The sequence below is a fragment of the Bos taurus genome, chromosome 4 (genome assembly GCF_002263795.3).
Source record: "Bos taurus isolate L1 Dominette 01449 registration number 42190680 breed Hereford chromosome 4, ARS-UCD2.0, whole genome shotgun sequence".
Taxonomy (NCBI): domain Eukaryota; kingdom Metazoa; phylum Chordata; class Mammalia; order Artiodactyla; family Bovidae; genus Bos; species Bos taurus.
Window position 1 is genome coordinate 43,585,113 of NC_037331.1, and position 23,783 is coordinate 43,608,895.

General features: G+C 35.0%; 1 protein-coding gene and 1 non-coding gene across 5 annotated transcripts in view; one reads left to right on the plus strand and one right to left on the minus strand.

The window, feature by feature from the left end:
- Positions 1-394: 394 nt before the first annotated feature.
- On the plus strand, positions 395-539 carry LOC112446492 (small nucleolar RNA SNORA57). The gene has a single exon (XR_003034502.1). It is a non-coding gene; the product is annotated as a small nucleolar RNA SNORA57 (small nucleolar RNA).
- A 13,027-nt stretch (positions 540-13,566) lies between these two features.
- PTPN12 (protein tyrosine phosphatase non-receptor type 12) overlaps positions 13,567-23,783 on the minus strand; it is a 92,185-nt gene continuing 81,968 nt past the window's right edge. For 3 of the 4 annotated variants that reach the window (XM_059885630.1, XM_059885631.1, XM_059885632.1), the window contains 5 exons: positions 19,929-20,006; positions 19,028-19,095; positions 18,083-18,113; positions 15,600-15,707; positions 14,189-15,063 (listed from right to left, as the gene is read on the minus strand). In XM_059885630.1, the coding sequence (XP_059741613.1) occupies positions 15,002-15,063; positions 15,600-15,707; positions 18,083-18,113; positions 19,028-19,095; positions 19,929-20,006 (347 nt within the window). In that variant the 3' untranslated portion in view covers positions 14,189-15,001. Of the gene's footprint in view, positions 15,064-15,599; positions 15,708-18,082; positions 18,114-19,027; positions 19,096-19,928; positions 20,007-23,783 lie in introns of all 4 variants that reach the window. The other variant, NM_001205991.1, reaches the window with a different exon arrangement.

The window sequence follows — 23,783 nt, forward strand, 5'->3', positions numbered from 1 at the left end:
ATCTTACGTACCTTTAGTGCGAGGGTAGCACTTGCTGTAGCAGATTACTTTGGACATTTAACCTTTTATAGCTTATGCCATGAAATTTCTCTAAATACCTATTTTGAGTATAAAATACAAGGTGATTTTATGGATTTTAAATCTTGTTTGTCCTTGATTCCCATCTAGGTAGGCCACCAACTGTGATCTCTAACAGGAAAACGGATAGATCTGAAATTATTATTTATTTATGTTGCCCTCTATATAGACACATTAAGAAACAATTTGTCTCTCATTCTCTTAAAGAGACAAAAATATATGTTTGTTTGTTTGTTTTTAAAAACTGAGTGAGTGTGGCCAAGTAAACGTGGGGGTTGGGCTGGGGATCTCAGGGAGGGAGACGGTGCCTGTGGACCCTCCTTTTCTTGGCGGGGGCCGGGCGCGCAGTCCTGATCTGCATAAGGTACAGATGAGGGATGGGCTCTGGCCCCCTCGGAGTCATGTCTTCAGTAACAGAGGCCACAAGTCTACTGGTTCTATCCTCAAGCGCTGGGACACAGAGGGAAAAAAAGATGGGGGTGGGGGCGGAGAAAAAAAAAGAAAAAGAGAAAGGAAAAAAGAAAAAGGAAGAAAAAAAGAAAAAAAAATCACAGTAGCTGTTGAGATGTGTGCTAGCTTGATGAACTTGTGCTGAATATGGAAATACTCTTCCAGGCCAAGGAAATCTCAAAGAAAATGATCACCTTAACAAGGTAATTTTAAAGTTGCAGCACATTTGAATTTCCTCAGGTATCACCAGTCTAAAAGCCCAAAAGGAGAATAACATCAATAGCAATAATTCAGATTCCACTGACTCGTCCCCACTGGTTCACAAACAGACTTCATATTTGTTTCTAGGAAGTCCCAGGGTGTGTTTGAGAAGTGCCCTAACAATTCTGTGAAGCTTTCCTGTGGTCTCCATCAAAAGGCAGTGCGGCTTCTGCCCAGCCAGGGGCTTCGGCAAAACCTGCTCACCAGTCAGGTGAGCCTCAGTGGTGGATACACTATAGGCTTGCGCCGAAGTTCCCACTGCATATGGAAAACGTGTCATTTCTGTATAATTGCAGCTCTAGCTCTAGATAATCAACCTATGTGCTTATTTTTAATTTGAGGCTTATTTTTATTTTAGAAAAACCTCTTTGATTAGTAATGACAGGAAATATATGAATATTTTATTTTGAATTAAGCATTTGAATTCACCCACTCCTTCAGTGTATATTTATTGAGCACTAGTATGTGTTCTACATGCTAGGGATAAATGATAAACTAAGCTCCTGCCCTCATGGAAAGTTAGCATTGAGTTCATGATGCCAGCTCATTTCTGCAAATATAACATCTTGATTTCCATCAAGTTTTCTGAGATTCTGATTTAAAGAGTTTCTACCTTCAGTAGCACAAATCATTTGAGTGGGAGAGGGGCCAGTTATGTGTTTTCTCTTTTATAACTGAAGGAGCTGTAAAAAGAGGAGGAGAGGTATGAGGGTAAAAATAAAAAATGTTGCAGTTTTGCTGGATTTCAGATTGGGTCTCTCTGTTTGATTGATGCCCTTTACACTCCATGCAGCTTCTTGCCTAGACCTTCCCCAGGACGGGACAACTTAAACACTATAGACTAATTTGGACTTCCCTGATAGCTCAGTTGGTAAAGAGTCCGCCAGCAATGCAGGAGGACCCAGTTTGATTCTTGGGTCAAGAAGATACCCTGGAGAAGGGAAAGGTTACCCACTCCTGTATTCTGGCCAAGAGAATTCCAGGGACTGTATAGTCCATGGGGTTGCAGAATTGCACGACTGAGCGACTTTCACTTCCATAATTTACTTTCTAATGCATTTTATGGCATTTGGAAGCCCTCCAGTGGCCATATACTATACTTGAAAAAAAATTTTTTTGCTATTCTGAAGTATTTAGGTGTGAAGTGTACTCATGTTTCCAGCTTCCCAGGTGACACAGTTGGTAAAGAATCTGCCTGCCATGCAGGAGACTCAAGAGATGTAGGCTTGATCCCTGGGTTGGGAAGATCCCCTGGAGTAGGAAATGGCAACCCACTTTAGTATTCTTGCCTGGGAAATTCCATGGATAGAGGAGCCTGGCGGGCTATAGTCCATGGGGTCACAAAGAGTCAGACAGGGCATGACTGAGCATGCATGCACTGTACTCATGCTTACAACTTACTTTGAAATGTATCGAAAAATAAGATGGATTAATGTATGATAGAGAGATGTATAGATGGTTAGATGTGTGGTAAAACAAATACAACTGTTAATTTTAGAGTTCCAGTGACAGGTATAATTTGGTCACTGGATAGGTCATGGTATAGTTTCTTTCAACTTCTGTTTTACATTTATGTAATAAAATATTGAATAAAAATCTCTTTGCCAGACTCTGAAGATTTATACCTATTGCTTCATATTATAGAATTAAAATTTTGTAAAGATAATATTTAAATTCCTTTTCAATAAAATTGTCATTAATGTATGTGGATTAATTTTTCTTAACATGGATTAATTTTTAAATGTTTAAAAAACACTGGGAGGAGGGTAATTGGAGGAAGCTGGTCAAATGGTACAAGTTTTCAGTTATAAATATGTACAAGGATGTAATGTATAATATGGTGACTGTAGCTAACACTGCTGTGTGACATGGAAAAGTTATTGGGAGAGTAAATCCTAAGCTCTCGTCACAAGGGAAAAAACTTTTTTTTTCTTTTCTTTTTATCGCATCTACAAGATAATAGATGTTAACTGAACCTATCGTGGTAATCATTTCACAATATATGTAAATCAAGCCATCATACTGTATGCCTGAGCCTTGTACAGCAATTTGGTTATTTCTCAGTAAAACTGGCAGGGAAGGCACTTCTGTGTTTTTTTTAGAAAGTTTATACAATGTTAATGTGAAATTGCTATATGATTTTTTTCTTTTAAAAAGGCTTATCTTCCTAGGATATCTATTTTACATACTCAGGCAATTGTTAACAAGCTTAACTAAATTCACTCTTTTAAAAAAGTGAGCGGCAACTGCTTGACAATTGCTGAAAATATTTTTTCTTAGTGGAGCTATATTAGTCAGGATTCAAAGCAGAAAACAAAATCCACTCTGGTAATTTAAGCCAAAAGGGATGTATTACATGGTCTTATCACAGATGGTTGGCAGGGTTGAAGAAACAGCCAGTGGATTGAGCTTCAGGAGTAACTCACAAATCCACGCTAAAGAATTGAGGTGTCAAAGGACTGTTGATCAGGCCATGCTCAGGAGGTTACCTACTGAATGGAGAAGACACCCCTACAACCACTGTTTCAACAGCCACGTGTCTTTCACTATAACACACCCTGTCATGAAGGTGCCTCACAACCTGACCCTCCACAACTCAGTTCACTATACACAACTGCCTATAGTTGATGGAATTCAAATCACATCAGTAACTCTAGCTGCAAGGCAGTTTGAGAAATACATTTTTAGCTTTCTAGATACTAAAGCCCAGGAAGGCATATTAATAGGAGGAAGGCATATTCAGAGGAGGATGGTATTATATGAAACATTGAACATTTTTGATGAATAAATCAGCCTGACAGCACTCATTGATCAGTATTACCACTGAGACTACTAGACACTATGACTGGGTATAATGAGTAGATGACAGCGTGTACGAGGCATTCTTGCCCCAAACATCAAACCTGAATCTGAGAAGCTCACTAGATCCAGCTATCAAGTTCACAAGAATTAGAAGCATAGAGGCACATGTTCTGAAACACCACAGGGATGCAGTTAGCAAAATCGTGCAGGAAACTATATAGGAAAAGTGACACAATTCAACAAATAAATGGCAAGGGGAAAAAAAGGGAGGGGAACCTAAAATTAAGAAATTTAAAAGATGGATCAAATAAATGCAGTGTGTGAATATTGTATGTATCTTCATTCAAACAAAACAATTGTCAAAAACATTTTATGAGACTCTCAGGGAAATTTGAACATGTAAACTTGGAAAACTAATCATATTAATAATTATTTTTAATTTTTTAGATTTGATAATATTGTGGTTATGTCAACAGCCATTTTATTCACTTACACAGTAAGATCTTTGCTTTTTCATTTGATTATATGTTGTTTCTTTCATAATTTATGGCTTTGTGTTTTATACTAAGAAGAAACTATATTATGCTAGGCGTTTATGTATATTAAATAATTTAATCCTTGTAGCAGTCCTTTGGTAAAAGGAAATTATAGTGTTCATTAAGGGAAACACACCTATTATAGCCTTTCTGGATGTGGATGAAAACAAATGTCTATTTTAAAGTACACTTGTCAATAGTATGTTTAGGAAGGAACAAGGAGGCAGAGTCAGGGAAGGAACACTATTAGCATTTTAGCTAATTAATGGGTAAGGCACATTATCAGATGTCTCCATTCAAGAGAATGGATTTGTTAGATTCCATAAAATAAATATTAGATTCAGTGGTCAAAGTATTTTCAGATTGTTCCCTTGGCCCTGAAACTATAAGAGGGCATGAAACTACTGTCTCATTTTAAAGATGGAGACAAACCTGAAACATCATCCCAGCAGGGTGATAGAAGGGTGAGTAGCACATTGAGAGTCTTAATATTATCAGCCAAGGAGATTGACACCTGGACCACCAGTGACTCTAAAACTAGTTGGCTGCAATATTGAGTTTGCAGTTTTCTGTTAATGGGCTTATACCATGCATTCTGAAACTTTCTTAAAGGCAAAAAAACTCTTGGATCCCTTCAAACCTCAACTCTACCCAACAAAATCATATTCTTATCACTCTCACTAGGGAGAATTTAAATTTAATTTAAATATTCTCCTGTAGGGGTAGAACAATAATGGAAAAAAGTTTCAGAAACACTGGCTTAGACCAAAAGGCTTTATTTAGAATACAGTAATTTTTTTAAAGTATAGTTGATTTAAAAAGTTTCATGTACATAGCACAGTGATTCAGTTGTATATATATATATACACACACACATATATATAATGGAAAATAATATATATAGGAAAATACATATATAATGGGAAATAATCCAAAAAGTATACATCTATGTACAGGTACATGTATATTCTTTTTCAGATTATTTTCCATTATTGGTTATTACAAGACACTGAATATAGTTCTTTCTGCTGTATAGTAGATCCTTGTTGTTTATCTATTTATATATCATACTGTGTTTCAGTTCAGTTCAGTTCAGTCGCTCAGTTGTGTCTGACTCTTTGCGACCCCATGAATCATAGCACGCCAGGCCTCCCTGTCCATCACCAACTCCCGGAGATCACTCAAACTCATGTCCATCGAGTCGGTGATGCCATCCAGCCATCTCATCCTCTGTCGTCCCCTTCTCCTCCTGCCCCCAATCCCTCCCAGCATCAGAGTCTTTTCCAATGAGTCAACTCTTCGCATGAGGTGGCCAAAGTATTGGAGTTTCAGCTTTAGAATCAGTCCTTCCAAAGAACACCTAGGGCTGATCTCCTTTAGAATGGACTGGTTGGATCTCCTTGCAGACCAAGGGACTCTCAGGAGTCTTCCCCAACACCACAGTTCAACAGCATCAATTCTTCAGTGCTCAGCTTTCTTCACAGTCCAACTCTCACATCCATACATGACCACTGGAAAAACCATAGCCTTGGCTAGACAGACCTTTGTTGGCAAAGTAATGTCTCTGCTTTTGAATATGCTATCTAGGTTGGTCAATAACTTTTCTTCCAAGGAGTAAGCATCTTTTAATTTCATGGCTGCAGTCACTATCTGCAGTGATTTTGGAACCCCAAAAAATAAAGTCAGACACTGTTTCCACATCTATTTGCCATGAAGTGATGGGACCAGATGCCATGATCTTTGTTTTCTGAATATTGAGCTTTAAGCCAACTTTTTCACTCTCCTCTTTCACTTTCATTTAATCCCAAATTCCTAATTATCCATCCACCACTTTCCCTTTTGATAATTGTAAGTTTGTTTTCTATGTCTGAGTCCATTTCTGTTTTATAAATAACTTCATTTGCATCATTTTTTAGATTCTGCATGTAAGTGATGTCATATACATGTCTTTGTCTGACTTCATTTAGGAGGGTAATCTCTACATCTATCCATGTTGCTGCAAATGACATTATTTCATTCTTTTTTGTAGCTGAGTAATATTCCATCGCAGAATACAGTGATTTTTAAATCATGGTTTCATGTTCTTAGAAATGGATATCATTACATTTAATTAATTTTAAAAGCAAATACTCAAGCACATATAGGTGTTTTTTCCCTAGATTCCAAGTGACTTAGGAAATCAAAGTACTACCTTGTCTTCCTAAAAATGATTCACCAAAATTGTGGCTTCTCTGCCTAATGGAAAATTAGTATTAATTGATTAAAAGAATGACCGGATAGCTCCTTGAAGGAACTGCAGCCCCATTTGACTTGGGTTGTCTGTCAGTGAGCTTATCTATCAGTGAAACTAGTAGTAAATGCTAGTTTCCACTAAACTTTGTGCTTCATAAACAGTCTAAAATTTGTTGGTGGGTTGACTGTTTAGTGTCCTCTGCTTCTAGATTTTGTCCCCTGAAAGTGAAACTCACCCAGTCATGTCCAACTCTTTGTAACCCCATGGACTATTCAGTCCATGGAATTCTCCAGGCCAGAATACTGAGTGGTAACCTTTCCCTTCTCCAAGGGATCTTCCCAACCCAGGGATTGAACCCAGATCTCCTGCACAGTAGGCAGATTCTTTACCAGCTGAGCTACCAGGGAATCCCCGATTTTGACCGCTACTCTTGCTTATTTATATGAAATTGCTGTGGAATAGTCTAACTTGAACTGAAAATAAGAGATTGCTATTCTTTACCCTGAAACTGACAGTGCCTTGAGGCAATATCAGAAATGTCACCTCTACTTGTCTCTAAAGTTTATATTACAGTAACTGAGTCTGGAAAAGATGCCCTCTTCACCCTGACTGAATGCCACCTCTATTCAGATAATATCATTACAATGAATGTTTTCAGATATACACTGTAATCAGAAAAGTGGGTTAGGCACTCAAGAAAATTGCAAGTTACTATGGAAGATATATTTTATGAACAACTAAAGTGATGTAGGAGGAACTTCCCTGGTGGTGTGGTATTTAGGATTTGGTGCTTCTACTGCAGGGGGCATAGGTTTGATCCCTGGGCAGGAAACTAAGATCCCACATCCTGCAGAGTGTGGCCATAGAATTTAAAAAAAGAAATTTTTTTTAAAGTGATGTTAAAAAATTGCTTAGAATTCTAGAACTAAAGAAACATGATGGGAGGAGCAATTGATTCTGCTGGAAGTCTAGAGAGTAATATTAACATATTGAGAATTTGGAAGGCTTTGTGGGAAAAGTACTTACTGGTGGACTTTGAAAGGTACGTGATTCCACTTATACATTTGAAGAAGGTTCTGTGTAGTGTGTTGCTGTTGGATGGAGCCAAATGAGCAAAACACAGAGAAAAATTCCAAGGTATATTTAGGCACTGTTTTCTATAGCTATAGGGTGGAGGGGGCCATGGTGGTGGACAAAAGCTGGAAATACTGGAGACACATCATTGACCTCAAATGACATGCAACAGCCTCCTTGCTCTCATGGTTACTTCCCTGGGAAGAATTACTTACACGGAGCTGTTACTTGAATACATAATACCATCTAACTCCATTTCTGCTTTCTACCCTTCCCCCTTCATCCCTCAGAGAGCAAAATTTCCCTGCATTGTAACCTTGGACAACTTACATAACTTCTCTCTGTACCCTGATTTCCTCATTTATAAATGGATATAAAGATAGTGCCTTCTTATTGAGTGACAGCAATATATGGACATAGTAACACAGAGTGTTTGTTACATAAATAATGTATATAGTTTTACTTAGTAGAAAGTCTCAATTGTTCTGAAGCATATAAGGAAAGGGTTTCAGCTCTGTCTGGATCTCTGCTAACTTGCAACCTTGAACTTAAGACCTTTCACATTACAGATTATTTATGTGTATCATTATAGCCTTAAAGAATGTAATTGCTAAAAGAACTACTGGTGTGCCCTTTTATTTTAGAGCTCAGAGAAATGCTTTTCCAGCCCTTGGAGCTGCTTACAGTTTCATTATGGGTACATTTCTAATTATGTAAGGCATTATTTAAGATTTTGGAAAGTCCTTGGCTTTTAGCTGCAGCCTTTTGACATTTTCAGTTCATTACCAACTCTATATTATAAAAAGGAAAAGAACACATAGGGATATTTTATACCTTTATGAAAAGTGGAAAAGTGATAGTAATTAGGAAAAAAAGTAGAATCTACATTAAATATTTTGAGATTTAACTTATGCATTTTTTGTTCCCCATTTTTGTTTTGGTTACATACTACATAATAAACTTTATGGTAAAATATAATGTCTTTAAAACATCACTTTGTTTCTCACGGTCCTGGTGATTAGGAAGTCCTTCTAGATGCTCCTCCATATGGTGTCAGCTGTATTAGCTCTCCATATAGTTTCTCATCATTCTCTTATTGTTCAGTGTTTTAGCCTGAGTGTCTATACATGCCATCAGGACCCCAAGAGATTGAAGTAGCCTGCCCTCTCAAGGTCTAGATAAGGAGTCAGCCGAGAAAACACATCTGCTGCATTTTATAGGTCAAAGCAAAGCACAAGTCCAGCCCAGATACTCGGGGTGGGAAAACAAACTTCACCTTGATGGGAGGAGCTGGAAATATCGTGGCCGTGGTTTCCAACCTGCCACAGTATCTGACCAAGTTAACTATAAAGTTAAAATTGACCAAGTTGGTAAAACTCCAGATTCTGAATTCTATCCCATACTTTTGCCCTAGAATTACTCTACTGCAGGAAACGATATAAACAGAGACACCAAGAAAAAGCAGGCAAATGGACTTCTGGTTTTAATTTTTTTTCCCCCCTTTTTGGGATCTTAGCTCTGGGATGCCCCCTGCCATGGGAGCTCAAGTCTTAACCACTGGACCACGATCAGTTTTCAAGCCATGTATTTTAAAGTCTATTAGTGACGTTTGACTTAAGAAACTAATCCCTTTTCTAGTCAACTAACATATCCACGTTTCTTGCCTGCTAGAGCCTACACTCCTAGCTTCTCTGAAAACTAGGGCATATAGTAGTGTCAGTAGTTAAACGCAAGGGCTTTGTAATAGGAGCTAGGCTTAAATCCTGGCTTTGCTACTTTTTGTGACTTTGAGTCTGTGTTCCCCAGATTAACAGGAATGTCCATTCAGCAAGGTTTTTGTGAAGATTAAGAAAGGTAATGTATTCAGAGACTAGCAGGTCTGGCACTTGGTAAGCATTCTGCAAGGTTAATAATTTTTATTAATAGGCCTGAGTCTGCATGAACGTGTATTGATGCCTGAAGATTTGCTTATGGGGGGGTGGGCACTTGGCTTTAGGGACTTGACACTCTGAAACAGTGAAGCCACCCCAAGAAGCTTTGGGGTGTACCTTTCTGAATTTTGAGTGCCTTTCCTAAGTCTTTTTTTTTTCAGCGGGGGTGGGGCGGGGAAGTTTTCCTATAAATTTCCTTTGCTTGCTTTGCTTGCCCCCTTCTGGCAGAATGGGGAAGAGTTCAATGATGAACACCCCTGCAACCACTGAAACTGCTAAAAGCTATTAAGGTTAAAGAATCCAACTTTCAAAAACCTTTAGCCCTAAATTCAAGTGAATTCACATGAAAGCAAAGTCTAAATGTACAATCTCTACATATAGATTTTTGTTTTTATCTGTTACATGGATATTGATATTGATAGATGAAATAATATGAAAATGGACAACTCATTTTAAGTTGAAAAAATGTTGAGACTATTTTGTTCTTCTAAATAGTAATAGTAAATTTCCTATAAACTTCATTTTACATTTTTGACAACAAAATGTTTATCATATATAATTTTAATTAAAAAAAGTTTTCCTAGGGAATTCCCTGGCAGTCCACTAGTTATGCCTCAGTACTTTCACTGTGTGACCAGGGTTCAATGCCTGGTCAGGGAACTAACATCTTGGAAGCCAAATGGTGCAGTGCCAGTAAAAAAATTAAAAATAACAAAAAAAGATTTTCTAATGTTAACCTCAGCTAATCACTATATCCTTCAAACTACACAATATATGTAGTATCCTCAGGTTGGTGTTTAAAAGTGTTTGTATAGAAGCTGCATGAAAATGTTTTTGTGTACTTATTTCAAATACAAAGAGAAAAGTAAATACTTTGATTTTTATATTTAATACAGTAAATTCTTTCTCACATTTTATTTTAGAAATATTGAAAATGACAAGTTTACATACAAGTAGATAAAGACAAAATTTTAAAACCACAATATTTTAAAACATCACAGATATATTGCATGTTTGTATACTTAAATGTTTTGGCTGAAATGCTGGCAAGAGATTTAAGTCACAACTGCTATTACATTAAATCATGATTTTAGTACATAAGGCATTTTATCTCTAAAAAATGAAAAGTGGCTGGAATCTTTGGAATTCTCTTCCCCCACTAACTCAACAAAGCCCAGATTTGTTGTAGTTTAGAACACTGAGACACATCTTGAGCTACTCAAGCATAGCTGCTGTTTCACTGGTTAAATTGTTCATGATCTAATTGGTCATTTGCCTATCATATAAGACTTGTGCACCTTAAAGACAGATAGCAGGGAAAACAGACTGCAGCAAATCTGTTAAGAAAATAGTTTGTATTAAAAACTAGAGCTACTTTTAGCTATTGTTGAATGGATATATACAAAAACCTTTTTTCAATATCTAAAATAACATTACTGAAAGCAGGAAGGCTTCCCTGGTGGCTCAGTGGGTAAAGAAACCACCTGCAATGCATGAGATCCAGGTATGGTCCCTGGGTTGGGAAGATCCCCTGGAGAAGGGAATGGCAACCCGCTCCAGTATTCTTGCCTGGAGAATCCCATGGACAGAGGAGGGTGGTAGACTACAGTAGCCCATGGGCTCGCAGAGAGTTGAACACGAATAAGTGACTAACACATTTACTTTCACTTTCAAAACTGCAGGCAATTAGAGGAGGTATCTGTGTAAGAAAACAAAAACAGCAAAAATTTTTCCAAATCTAGCACAAGTGATTTAATTAAAATTGATTCTATATTTAAGATTAAACTAAAAGAGTGACTTCATGGATTGCAATCAAGACTACCAAATATGTACTTAAACAAAAATATCATAATCAGAACACATTTTAAGACTAAATATAGTCATTCTTCACTTGAATTTCTCTCAAACCTTCAGATTGCATTATTTTTATTGCTCCCCATCACGTTTAGCACAAAATTGTCTCTTTTTAGTTAACTAATTATGTGCCCATCAATAGACAAATGGATAAACATGTGGTGTATATATACAATGAAATATATGTTACCCAGCCCTGAAAAAGAATGAAATTTTGCCATTTGCAACCAAAAGAATGGAACTAGAGTGTATTATGCTAAATCAGACAAAGGAAGAGAGATACTGTACAATTTCACTTATATGTGGAACTTAAAAAACAGAACAAGTGAATCTAAAAAAAAAAAAACAGAAACAGATTCATAGATGATAAAACTGGTTGTTGCGAGGGAAAAGGTGGGGAAATGAGTGAAATAGGTGATAAAGATTAAGAGGTACAAACTTCGAGTAGGTATGTAATGTACAACATAGGAAATAGAGTCACTACTGTAATAACTCTGTCTAGTTACAGATAGTGACTACAGTTACTATGGCGATAATTTTGTAATGTATAAAAATACTGGATCACTATGTGGTACACCTGAAGCTAACACTATAAGTCAATTATACTTCAATTTTAAAAAATGACACAGGCCATAGCATTAAGAAATGTTTTAAACAACTAAAAAATAAAGAATTTCATAGATTCAGCTATTTTAAGTGACCACAGGGGTTTAGGATATACAGTTATATAAATTTGCTCAGGCAAAAACATAACCACATGTCCTACGAGGCTGTTACCTGTGAGGAAGTCACTTAACTATTGTCTGAGCCTAGCTCACCACTCACATACAACTATGGCTTTATTGCTCTGTTTATTAATATAAGGAAAAAATATCCATACAGTGAAAAATACTACAGTAAAAAATACTATTTGTGAAAAATTGCTTCCAAAAGAAAGGTAACTGATAGTGTTACAATGCAAAAGGGAAGATTAAAAGTCTTTGTAGTATGAGCTACAAGGTAGAGGTTTCAGATAAAGCGGCAGGATGAATTTGGCAATAATTTATCTCAGATACAAATAAAATTATTATATGCTTTATATAAGAAATAAAAATGAATAAGAATTTTATGGACTGTCTAGGCACTATAAAAATCACTGGGAGAAAGCTAAAGATGGAAAAAGGCAGAATTTAAAACATAAAGATAGGCAATGGAATAGAAAGAAAAAAATCCAGTAATTGACTAAGATCAATGAATATATAACTTATGCTGATAAGAGTATATATATTTAATGGAGAAAGGACATTAAATAGTGATTCATCAAGGAAAAAGAAATCTACCTCATACTCTATACAAAAATTAATTCTGCAGTTTTAGATAAAAACATAACATAAAATAAAAATATAAATAAAAAATTAAGCTTCTAGAAAACTGAAGAACATCTTCGTGATCTTGGGGTGGGCAAACATTTCTAAAAGAGAACAAAAAAGAATAATTATAAAATAAAACATTCATAAATTGGATTTAATTAAATTTAGGAACTCCTTTTATTAAAAATAAAAAAAAACCATTAATAGAGTGAAAAGGCAAAGCCCAAGCAAACCCACAAGGACTAAAATGTGGAATATATAAATAATTCCAACAAATGAATATGAAAGACAAATAACTATGAGAAAAACAGGTACAGAGTTGTCAGATGATAGAATATGTGTGTACTCAGCTTTAGTAGATATGCCAAACAGTATCTTTTTGAGACTTGAACAGGTCCTTCACAAAAGTGAACAGCCATATGGTCCTAAGCACCTAAGAATGTACTCAACCTCATTAGTCAGGAGAGAAATACGTAACAATCAGAACAACCAATTTTGAAAACTGGCCGTATCTACAGAGCTGAATATATATGCATACTCTATAAAAACTGCACTCCTGAATTATATACCCAATAGATGCATATATAGAAGTACACCAAAACACATTAAAAGTATTTGTAACAACAAAATTTTTATAATTTTCCGAAGCTGAAAACAACACAAATGTCTGTTAGTAGCAGAACCGACAAACTGTGCTATATTCACACAATACAAAACTCTAGCAAAGAAAAATGAATAAAGGAACTGCTGCACATAATGAACAAATCTTACACGGCCAGAGGGAAGCTTCTCAGTGACTAGTCTATTCTACTGCTTGAGGGTGGTCACACTCATAGGAGTGTGTACTTTGTGATGGTTAGCATACTTTCTGCACCCTCTGAATACATGTATACTTCAATGAAGGTGTTCCAAAGCAACTCCTTCCCAAAAGAAGTCCTTACAAACGATTTCAGTGCCATATTATACAAGTCATAAAGTGGAGACTTAAGTATTTTTTTCAGTTAAACTTTATTTCAGTTTAAATTTTATTAAGAAAATGACATGCTATAGAGGTGTGTGTTTCTTGTGAATATCAAAGGTCCACTGGATTCACAATTTTTTTTACCAAATATATGAGCAAAATGTGAAATTCTAAGACTATTGAACTTTGAAAAATTTTTGACATGAAATTATAGTAGTATTTTCTCTTCCACAATGATCCTTCTTCTATTCATACATGATTACTATCTCACCTTAGTCTTGTAATTTCTTCCCTCTTTTGTATGCAGAGGGAAAGTACAGATGTTTATCAACTTCAATCCACGATGTCAAAATTCAAACTTGGTACTTATGGACAGGACCTCTGCTGCAGTGCAGGATGGGAAGAAACCAGTTCCCTTTATCCAACCGCACCTTTGTTTGGAGCTTTCCTGGATCCCAGTAGGCAATAATGATAAGGCTGAGATAAATATTTAGAACTGCACAGCCATGTTGCTGCAGAAGGTGTTCCCTATTTTTTAATCAAGAGATTAAACCCCATTCACAACATGACTTAAAGATAAGATTGAGCTGGCAGGAAGGTGGATATAAAGTCTAATTTTCTAAAAATGAGGAATGAAAAACCAGAACAAATAGGCACTGTAAAATTGTTTTTGTTTTTTTAATGGCAGGTCAAATATCCTGAAACATACATATAGTTTGATAGTCTTCTAATCCCAGTTGAGTTCAAATATTAAAGTAACACACACAAGCTAAGAGAATTCAATATTGTTCCAAGGCACTTACTGAATCTCCATGACTAGATGAAAACAAAGACAATTAGGATGGACAATTAGACAGTATATAATATAAAAATAACTTTTTGCTTACAATTTACAAAATGTATTATTATTACAATCTTTGATCTCTGATAACCTGTAAAGCTGGCTGCATGAATCCAGCAATTTTAAAAATCAGAAACTATTTTCTAAAACTTCAGGGCAAATAATTTACAAATAAGGTACACAAAGATTTAGACCATGCAGAAATTTCTTACATCTTCTGTTAATAATATTTTATAACTGCAACTTTATCAAATTATATACCTACTTGCCCTGTACATATACAAAATAATGCATACATGATAAAACATTAGCAAAAAAGAGTAGTCCTTAAACTCAATTTATCATAAAAAGTATTACTATATTAACATGTCTACAAGCAGCGTGTAACAGGGTTAAGAGACATTAAGGCAATAATACTTGAAGTTACAAAATAAACCAAACGTAATACTTTTCCTAAGTGTTATATAAGGCAGGTAGATGGTCCCAGAAAAAAAAAAAAAGAAAAAAATCACTAAGGTAACAATCTACACTGCTGCTAGTCCCACATTTTTAAGATGGAATACTATAAATCTGGCTTTCAGTGGCACTTGAATTTTCCAGTATAATTTAAAGTGTCTTTTAGTTCCCTGAATCATGTCCATTCTGAAGGTGGATCTCTTGGTCCTTTGGGTTTTCCACAGCGATTACCAAAACCTATAATCAAAATACCACAATAGTTGGCTAGAGTTCAGAAATACTTTTACACTACTAAACTGTATCTGTAGACATTCTTCTTTTCTGGAACAAATAAATTTCCATATGGGAATTTAGCATTTAAACAAATATCTACAAACATAAACCAACTCTTAATTTCTTCTGTATAGTTGAGAAAATAACTGCTTCTTTTATAAAAATAAAATCAATTCTATAAAAATGTAAGAGAAACATTTAGGATATTTTAGTCTTTTCAACACAAAAGTAAAATTTGTTTACATGCTGCATTTTATATTTTAGTTTTTAATCTCAGTATGAAACAGGATAAATTTATTTTACAATTAATTCCAAGCAACTTTGATGGTATATGTTTTATCCTTACCAAGTATCGTTTAAAAACCTGAAGAAATCATAGCACAAAGTTTGATAAACTTTGCCTTAAGGAAATTCTGGAGATATGGCAAATAATTGTTTTTCATTCTTGCCAGCATTAACTACACAATTATAGTTTAAAAATTATTTTGTAAACAAATTACCAATCTCTGTGGCTTCTGTTGGACCTTCTGATAGTTGATCTTTCTTGTTACTAACAGTAGGTGGACATTCTGTACAGGTCTCTGTATGAATACCTTGTGCTGGATGATCTAAAATGCAAACCAAAGCCATGCAAACCAAAGCCATTATTAATCACAGTCATTTGTAGTATAATATGTAAAAAATTCCTCTAATTGCTTTTAATGTGGGCAAATCGTTAAAAGAGCAGTTTTCTCTTGAGCATCATAATTTTAGAGGCTCAGGCAAATGCAAGGGTAATGAACACAGGAAACCATGTTAGGTGTGCTTACAGGCACCTAGAAATCTGCAGCGAGTACTTCTGCTATGTGAGACTTCTTATACTCTTACTTTAACTTCAACTGAAATGCCTTACTGTGGAAATCAATAGCAAATAAGTTCATAGTTTATTAATGGAGTTAATATTTGCACCTAAAAAAGTAGTAATTCTTTTAAGGTTTAGCATTGTTTAAATTATGGTTTACTTATTTAACTGCCAGTGCATAAGACTAGTAACAAAAGAAATCAACCACTATGATTCATTCTTTCACCACTCACCACCTTCATCACATTCTCTGTACCCCTGTAAGGAGCTTTTCTAGAAACTTGGAATACAAGTCAAATGACAGACTATCCTTGTCATCAGGTACTCATAGTCTAGAAAGAGGCTGACAGACTTTTTCTATATATGGCTAGACTATAAATATTTTAGGCTTTGTAAGCCACATATGGTCTCTGTCCCATATTCTTCATTGATTTTTATTTTCTAAAGTTAATTTTGGTTTAAAAAATAATAAAATTTATTTTATTTTTTAATTTTACTGGAGTATAGGTGATTTACAATGTTGTGTTTCTTTGTTTTTATGTTTAAACAACTCTTTAAAATGTAAAAACCATTTATTCAGCTCAAGGGCAGAATAAGAAAACAAGCCAAGAGCAGAATTAGGCCTATGGGATACAGTTTGCCAACCCTTGGTGTAGTAGGAGAAAACAGACAAGAACATTAATTATTATAGCAGTGTGGTAAGTACAGGCACAGAGAAGAGAAGCATGTAGATGACACTAGTGGTGGTCATGTATTCATGGTTGCCGTCCCATGGGAAATGATGATTTAGATTAAAAGCCTCAATTTTCTGAATGAAGTAAAAGGTTAGATGAAGTAAAAGTTAGTGGGATTCATGATTTTAGAAAAAAATAAATGCTGAGGGCTCAATTGTGGATCAATTCCAGAATGGTATGCTCAATCTATAAAACTGAACAATGTCCCCCAGCAGTATTGAGTAATCTTGAGGGATAAAATAAAATGGCAAGGGAGTCAGGGACAAGAAAGTTAAGGATAACTATGTGTGTGATTAAAGTGATGGATGATAGTATCTAGACTGAGTAGAGGAGAAAGAGAAACCAGAAAGGAGTTAACAGATACAAAGAAAATAAAAGACCCAGGGATCTAGCAGTAGTAATATAATACAGATAATAATAACAGCACCGCTACCACTTCAATGCCCACCATGTGCTGGGCACTGTGTATATATGATTTAATTTAATTAAACCTTCATGACAATCATAACCTCCTCTAGAGTAGGTTACTATTATTATCTGCATTTCACAGAGAAGAAAATTGAGGCCTAGAAAGATTAGGTCACTTCCCAAAACCCCATCATAAGTAAAATGGCAAAAATAAGATTCCAGTCTCGGTAGGCTTGACCCTAAAACTTCTGCTCTTTTTCCTTATATGTTGCCTCAGAAAAGTAAATAGAGATTAATAAAGAGTTTATGTGATGGAATGAGCCCCATTAGGCACAGATTCAGGGTAACAGCAGCTGAGGCAGAAGAGAGGTTAGGGCAGAGATGATAGATAAATTGAGGGAATTGTACAGGCTAGGATGTTTGGTGAGCCGCTCACATGGTTACTCCTTTAAAGGAATGAACAATAACTTGACCTATTTTATTATGATAGTAAAAGTAATGCAATGCAAACATTTTCTAACTTGGCATTATAACACTGGGTTGAGCTAACATAATCTTACAGGCCTTCACAAATGTGAAAGTCCTAAAAAGAAAATTTCCAAAAAACAACCCAATTCAATCATCTAGGCTAATTTTGGGCATTTATTCAAATCACTGTCACATCTAGATTCTAGGTATTTTTATAAATAACAGAAATAAAATATAAGAAAATATTCTAAAAATGATTTCCTTCCTATCAGCCATTAATAACTGATAATAAATGCTGTTATGCTCCTGACCCATAATAATACCTGATACAATAATAAATTTAAAAGAATTACACTACATAATTCAGGTTTCAGAAAAGTCATCCTACATATTTTTTCACATGGAGAAATAACCAAATAATAACAACAAAAACACCAAAAACAAATAACTAAATGTGTATACCATGAGACATGCTATTTTATGTAACTTAATCTATATAATTTATAGCAGAAAAGAACACAATCCAACTTACCACATGTTTCACTTCCAGAGGTTATCAAGCCCTATAAGGAAGACATTCAAAAACTATTATAGTATATCCCTTTCATGCACAAAGTATAGAAAATGTGGTGTTATGAGTATATATACCAATAAATCAAGATCTATCAAGACTCTCAGTATCAAAGGAAAAGCAAACAATGGTGTTTTCAATTAAGAGTTAAAAAATTTTAACGTGGTGTTTTTATATTGGGAATAAAAAGACAAGGATATTCATTTTTCGTTCTGGATGAAAAGTGAACTTGCAGCATTTACTGATGAGATAATATCCATACAAGTGCATTTTGCCAAGCCTCTACTATATTCATCAAATTATATTACTGACTGTAAGACATATCTTTATTATTATGTTACCAATACTTTATGCACCAGTTGAAGTATATTACAATTTTTTTAACCAATTTTAAGATAAGCTCCAATTTTGGAGATATTCAAATATGAGGAAAATATGCAAAATATTAATGTTGACAAAAATAGCATTCCCGTTGCTAAAATATTGAGCTACCAAAACATTTCCTGAATGTGAAAGGAAAACTCCCATAACCAGAAGAAACAAAGGGAGAGACTATATACCTGATTTTATAATAGAAAGAACAAAATCTAGGATGTACTATGACCCTGAAAATAGTAACTCCTGTTCTGTTCATACCTCCAAAATGGTTTTAAACAAGGCATAATTTACAAATTTCAAAAGCAGCTTGGAAAATAATACTCTGAAATGATTATCATGTTCTTTAAAAAAATTTCTGATCTGGCATTTTATACAGGCTTTTTATCTGAAATCATAGCATAAGATACAGTTATCAAAAATTATATTTAATAGTCTTAAGGTAACAGTTATTATAATAAACTGTTAAGATCAATTAATAAAAGAACAAAAATACTGAGCTATAGCTGTTCTAATCCCCAAAAGACTCACTTCAGGGTTTTTTTGTTCAGATTGTTCCTGATTTTGAAGTTCACTCCACTCAGCTCTTACAGATGTATCTGAGAAAAACAAAATCTTACAATTAAAATTAACATCTTTAATTCTTGAAATTTCTTGCATTCAGGTAATATTTAAAAATAGATACTACAGATATTTAGCAATGATCACTTCCACTAAATTTTTTCCCAGTTTTTATTAACTGAAGAATATTCCTTCAATTTTTTCTTCCTTAAAATTTAAAAATTCCATTATCAGAGCTTATATAAGCACATTGTAATCTACAGGTTACAGGTATGACAGATTTATTTATTTAGTATTAGTGAAGTTTACAGCTTCACTATTTTTTAAAAATTCCTAAAATCAGTTAAAATTAAAAAATACTGGTAAAATGCAACAGATAAGATTGGTAGTGAGCACCTCCACTGAGCACAAGACACTGCAAATATAGTAAAGTTGTTTCTGTACTCTTTTTCAGGATGAGGAGGAGAAATATGTATGTGATCACTTCCTCCCACTTTTCATTGATATTCTTGTGGACTTAAGTGTCACTCAACATCACCTGAGTGACGCTGCCAACAACAGAATTTAAATGTATGTCTTTTAATATGTAAGTGCTATTTTTATTGAATGAAAGACAAATTATAGTTATAATTACATTTAACTGAATTATAGTATTTGACATAAATGCAACCATTTTATTAGCAGTCTTAGTAAATAAAAACACCATTTTAAGGTATTTTTCATATAAAGTATTAAAAACACTTATCAGTATAAATTCAAACCTGTTTTTGAATTTAATTATGCAGCTCAAGAGCAACAGATTATAATTAGCCATGTTTTTCAGGGCTTATTATTAGAGTATAAAATATGTAAAATCAGAAGATACACTCACTGTGTTCATTTGCTAGTACAAATGATTCAGGAGTTCTTTCAGGTAGGGGAGGAGGAGAATCTTCACTAACATCAACATCTATATTAAATACATAAAATTTAGACAAATTATGAACTTGTTAGAAATGTTAACTCATTTAAAAATGAACTTGTTATCTAAACAAAATGAGAACTTTTTTGACATTCTTAAAGATCACTGTCACTCGTATCTAAGAGAACCAGTCTTTAAAAGTGCAAAAAATAAACAAGATATCCTTATCACTAGACTCATTATCAAAAAGAATTAGGAGGCTTACTGAGCAAAAAAGCTCCATCATTGTTGCACAGAGGAAATGTCAATGATTCTCCTGACACCCTCTAGGCATCAACCACACTGTCCTCTGAGTTTGAAGGCATCTCCAACAGAGAAGCCAGCAAGCACGTGCCTTTTCTACTGGGCTTGCTGATGATCCTTTGAGTCCACAAAGGGAAGCTTTGTCATTTGAAGTCAGTGTTTCCCAAACTATAATCAACTGCTTAACTCCTTTTATGAGTTTTGCCATACGGTGTGGACCATGTAAATATGTATTTAAATCCCACTCATTTTCAACTTAATGATGTACTTCAGTCATGTTTTAAATAAATATTCATGACTAAAATAGATTGATAGTGCTAGTTATTTTTCTAATACACAAAATATAACCATTATAAATTTTAGAAAAAATAAATAAATAAATTTTAGGGCAAGAGAGGGGACTTATGTATACCTATGGCTGATCCATGTTGATGTAGAAACTAACATAATATTGATAAGCAATTATCCTCCAATTAAAAATAATTTTTAAAAAGGGTCCAGTAAAATGATTCACATGAAAAAAAAAATTTGAATGTTCATTTATTCAGTGCCTAAAATCTTGTGAACAGTGCATATGACCATACTTTGAAGATACATTTCTGTGTATCCCTAACCCTTAAAATATTAACAACTGTTCTATGATACTTTGCTGTTTTACATTTGACAGGACATGCATTAAAAAGACAGTGAAAATCAAGAAAAGCCTTTTCAATTCTCAACATGCATGAGGCCAGGTATGATTACTCTGGTCCTTCCTACCTTTATTTAACTGAAGCCAAAGAAAATACAGCCCCCTGGATTCTCCTGAGAAAAGTTCCAGTCCAGTATTTTATATATATATATAAAACATCAGTATTGTAAGTCTTTCTTGCATGTAAAGTTAAAGCAAGTAAAAGAATTATCCACCTTGCCTGGCAGTAATAGTCTGGAGTATTAATCCTATTTCCCCTTGCCCCTTTGTTACTAACAGCTCACAGTGAAGAGATAGGTACTGGAAGGAAGGAATGCACAATCTTGGCATTGTGGTGTCATTTCTTAATTAAGTGAACAAATGAGGAAGTAGTCTGGTTGTTTACATCAAGTATCAAGTATCTTTTGGAAACTCTATACCTCTTCTGTTGTAACAGTCCTCATTTTTAAGACTTTATTTTCTAACTGTATACTTGGCTTCTCAATTGCATGTTTCTCCCTGGATCTTTGAACTGCTTTTTCTGTGTAATAAAATTCTGTTTCAAATGTTAGCTAACCAGAGATGCACATTTTCATAGGCTTTTGTAAATAATACACTTTATGGGAGCCTAGTGTAGCCATGTTTGAGAAATCTTTCAGGAGGCCTGAGTCAATATTAAAATCAGAATTCATAGCCAGGAATTTGTCTTCAGGCAATAACTTAGGCAAAAGGTTGTTTCAGGCATCAAAATTATTCCATAACAAATTTTAAAACAAACAAGCTAACAATAATCTAATCCTGGTGCCAATGGTTCATCTACAAGGTAAAGAATGAGTAACATTAAGATTTAGGACTGCTTGAGGGACTTCCCCGGCAATCCAGTGGTTAAGAATCCACACTTCCACTGCAGGGTATATAAGTTCGAGCCCTGATTAGGGAACTACAATCCCAGTACAGTGTGGTCAAAACAAACAAAAAAAGAACTGCCTATAGTTATGTTGCAACACAGAATGTTCTACAGGAAACTCTTTAATGCCAAAGTCATTTAAGCATAGTTTTGGTCACACTGTACTGCCTGATAACTCTAAAACAAACAAAATGACAATTTCTTGTCTATGTATTTTCTTGTGTAGCTATAACCTAGCAGTTATTTTTCAAATCCTGAAGTTGAGGGAAAAAATATTGACAATTTTAAATTATGCCAAACTTTTATTTATTATGGCAACCAGTATCTTCTAAAGATCCCTCAAATAAAATGCAGGAGAATCAAGAACTAGCTTAGTTCTTTGTAAATTTAAGAAACTAGCTTAGACTCTCATCTACTCTATCATATACATCCCCCAAATAAAGAAAATGATAAAGAATGTTTGAGATGAGGAAAACAGGAACCACAGTATGGGTGAACTTATCAGGTCAGAATTAGAAAAAGTCATCTTTCATGTTCACAGTACTAATTTTGCCTGGACATAATAAACAGCAGTCTGTATGTGTCACTACCAAAGTTCATGGACAAGTAAAAGACCATTGATAATCTATCAGTAAATAGCTTTTGTGTTTATATATTTGCTCTCAACTTTATGGTCTGTTTAAGATAGCAATCATGGTAATTTTTATCAGATTAAAGAGGAGTTTCAAGACCCAATAATACATCGTGGAACTTAGGGCATATGTTATCTTGAGATGCTTAGATTGCTTAAAGAGTCATTAATTCAACAGTAGTAGCACTGATGACTAGATATGGAAGTATCCCATTTTTTACTGACTGAATTAAACTTCCCATATTCTGTTAAGCAGTTGCAATATTGCTCCTTGGTTAAACTCATTGTTGAAAGGAGTCTTTACTAAGAACAATTTTAAAAAGGTATGTTGTAGTTAAAAGTGGAGAAGGCAATGGCACCCCACTCCAGTACTCTTGCCTGGAAAATCCCATGGGTGGAGGAGCCTGGTAGGCTGCAGTCCATGGGGTCGCTAAGAGTCGGACACGACTGAGCGACTTCCCTTTCACTTTTCACTTTCATGCATTGGAGAAGGAAATGGCACCCCACTCCAGTGTTCTTGCCTGGAGAATCCCAGGGACGGGGGAGCCTGGTGGGCTGCCGTCTATGGGGTTGCACAGAGTCGGACACGACTGAAGTGACTTAGCAGTAGCAGTAGTTAAAAGATCATAAAAGATAATGAAATAGATATGTTATGTTTTTGTTGTTTAGTTACTAAGTCATGTCCAACTCTGCAGACTGTAGCCCACTCCTCTGTCGATGGAATTTTCCATGCAAGAATACTGGAGTGGGTTGCCACTTCTTTCTCCTGAGGATCTTCTCAACCCAGGGATAGAACCCTCATTTCCTGCACTGGTAGGCTGATTCTTTACCCCTGAGCCAACTGGGAACCCCTTACTCTCTGTACATACATGGGTGAAATTAAATAGCCAATATGTCAGTGTCACTTTAAGTAATTCTACCTTCTCTGAATTATTTCCCCAACTATTCAATCATAGAAACTTTGACCCATTTATACTAAGAATTGTAAGATGTAAGAAGAGAAAGTTTACAGTTACAACAATTTTGAAATATTTTGGAAACACAAAGTCTGGTAATGCAATGTGATCAAACTAAGGTAACAATAAAAACTGTTGTTTACTGTTCAGTTGCTAAGTCATGTTTGACTCTTTTGTGACCCCATGGACTGTAGCCCACCAGGTTCCTCTGTCCATGGGATTTCCCAGGCAAGAATACTAGAGTGGGATGCTATTTCCTTCTCCAAGAGATCTTCCTGACCCAAGGATTGAGCCCATGTCTCCTGAACTGACAGGCCGATTCTTTACCACTGAGCCACCAGGAAAGCCAACAGTAAAG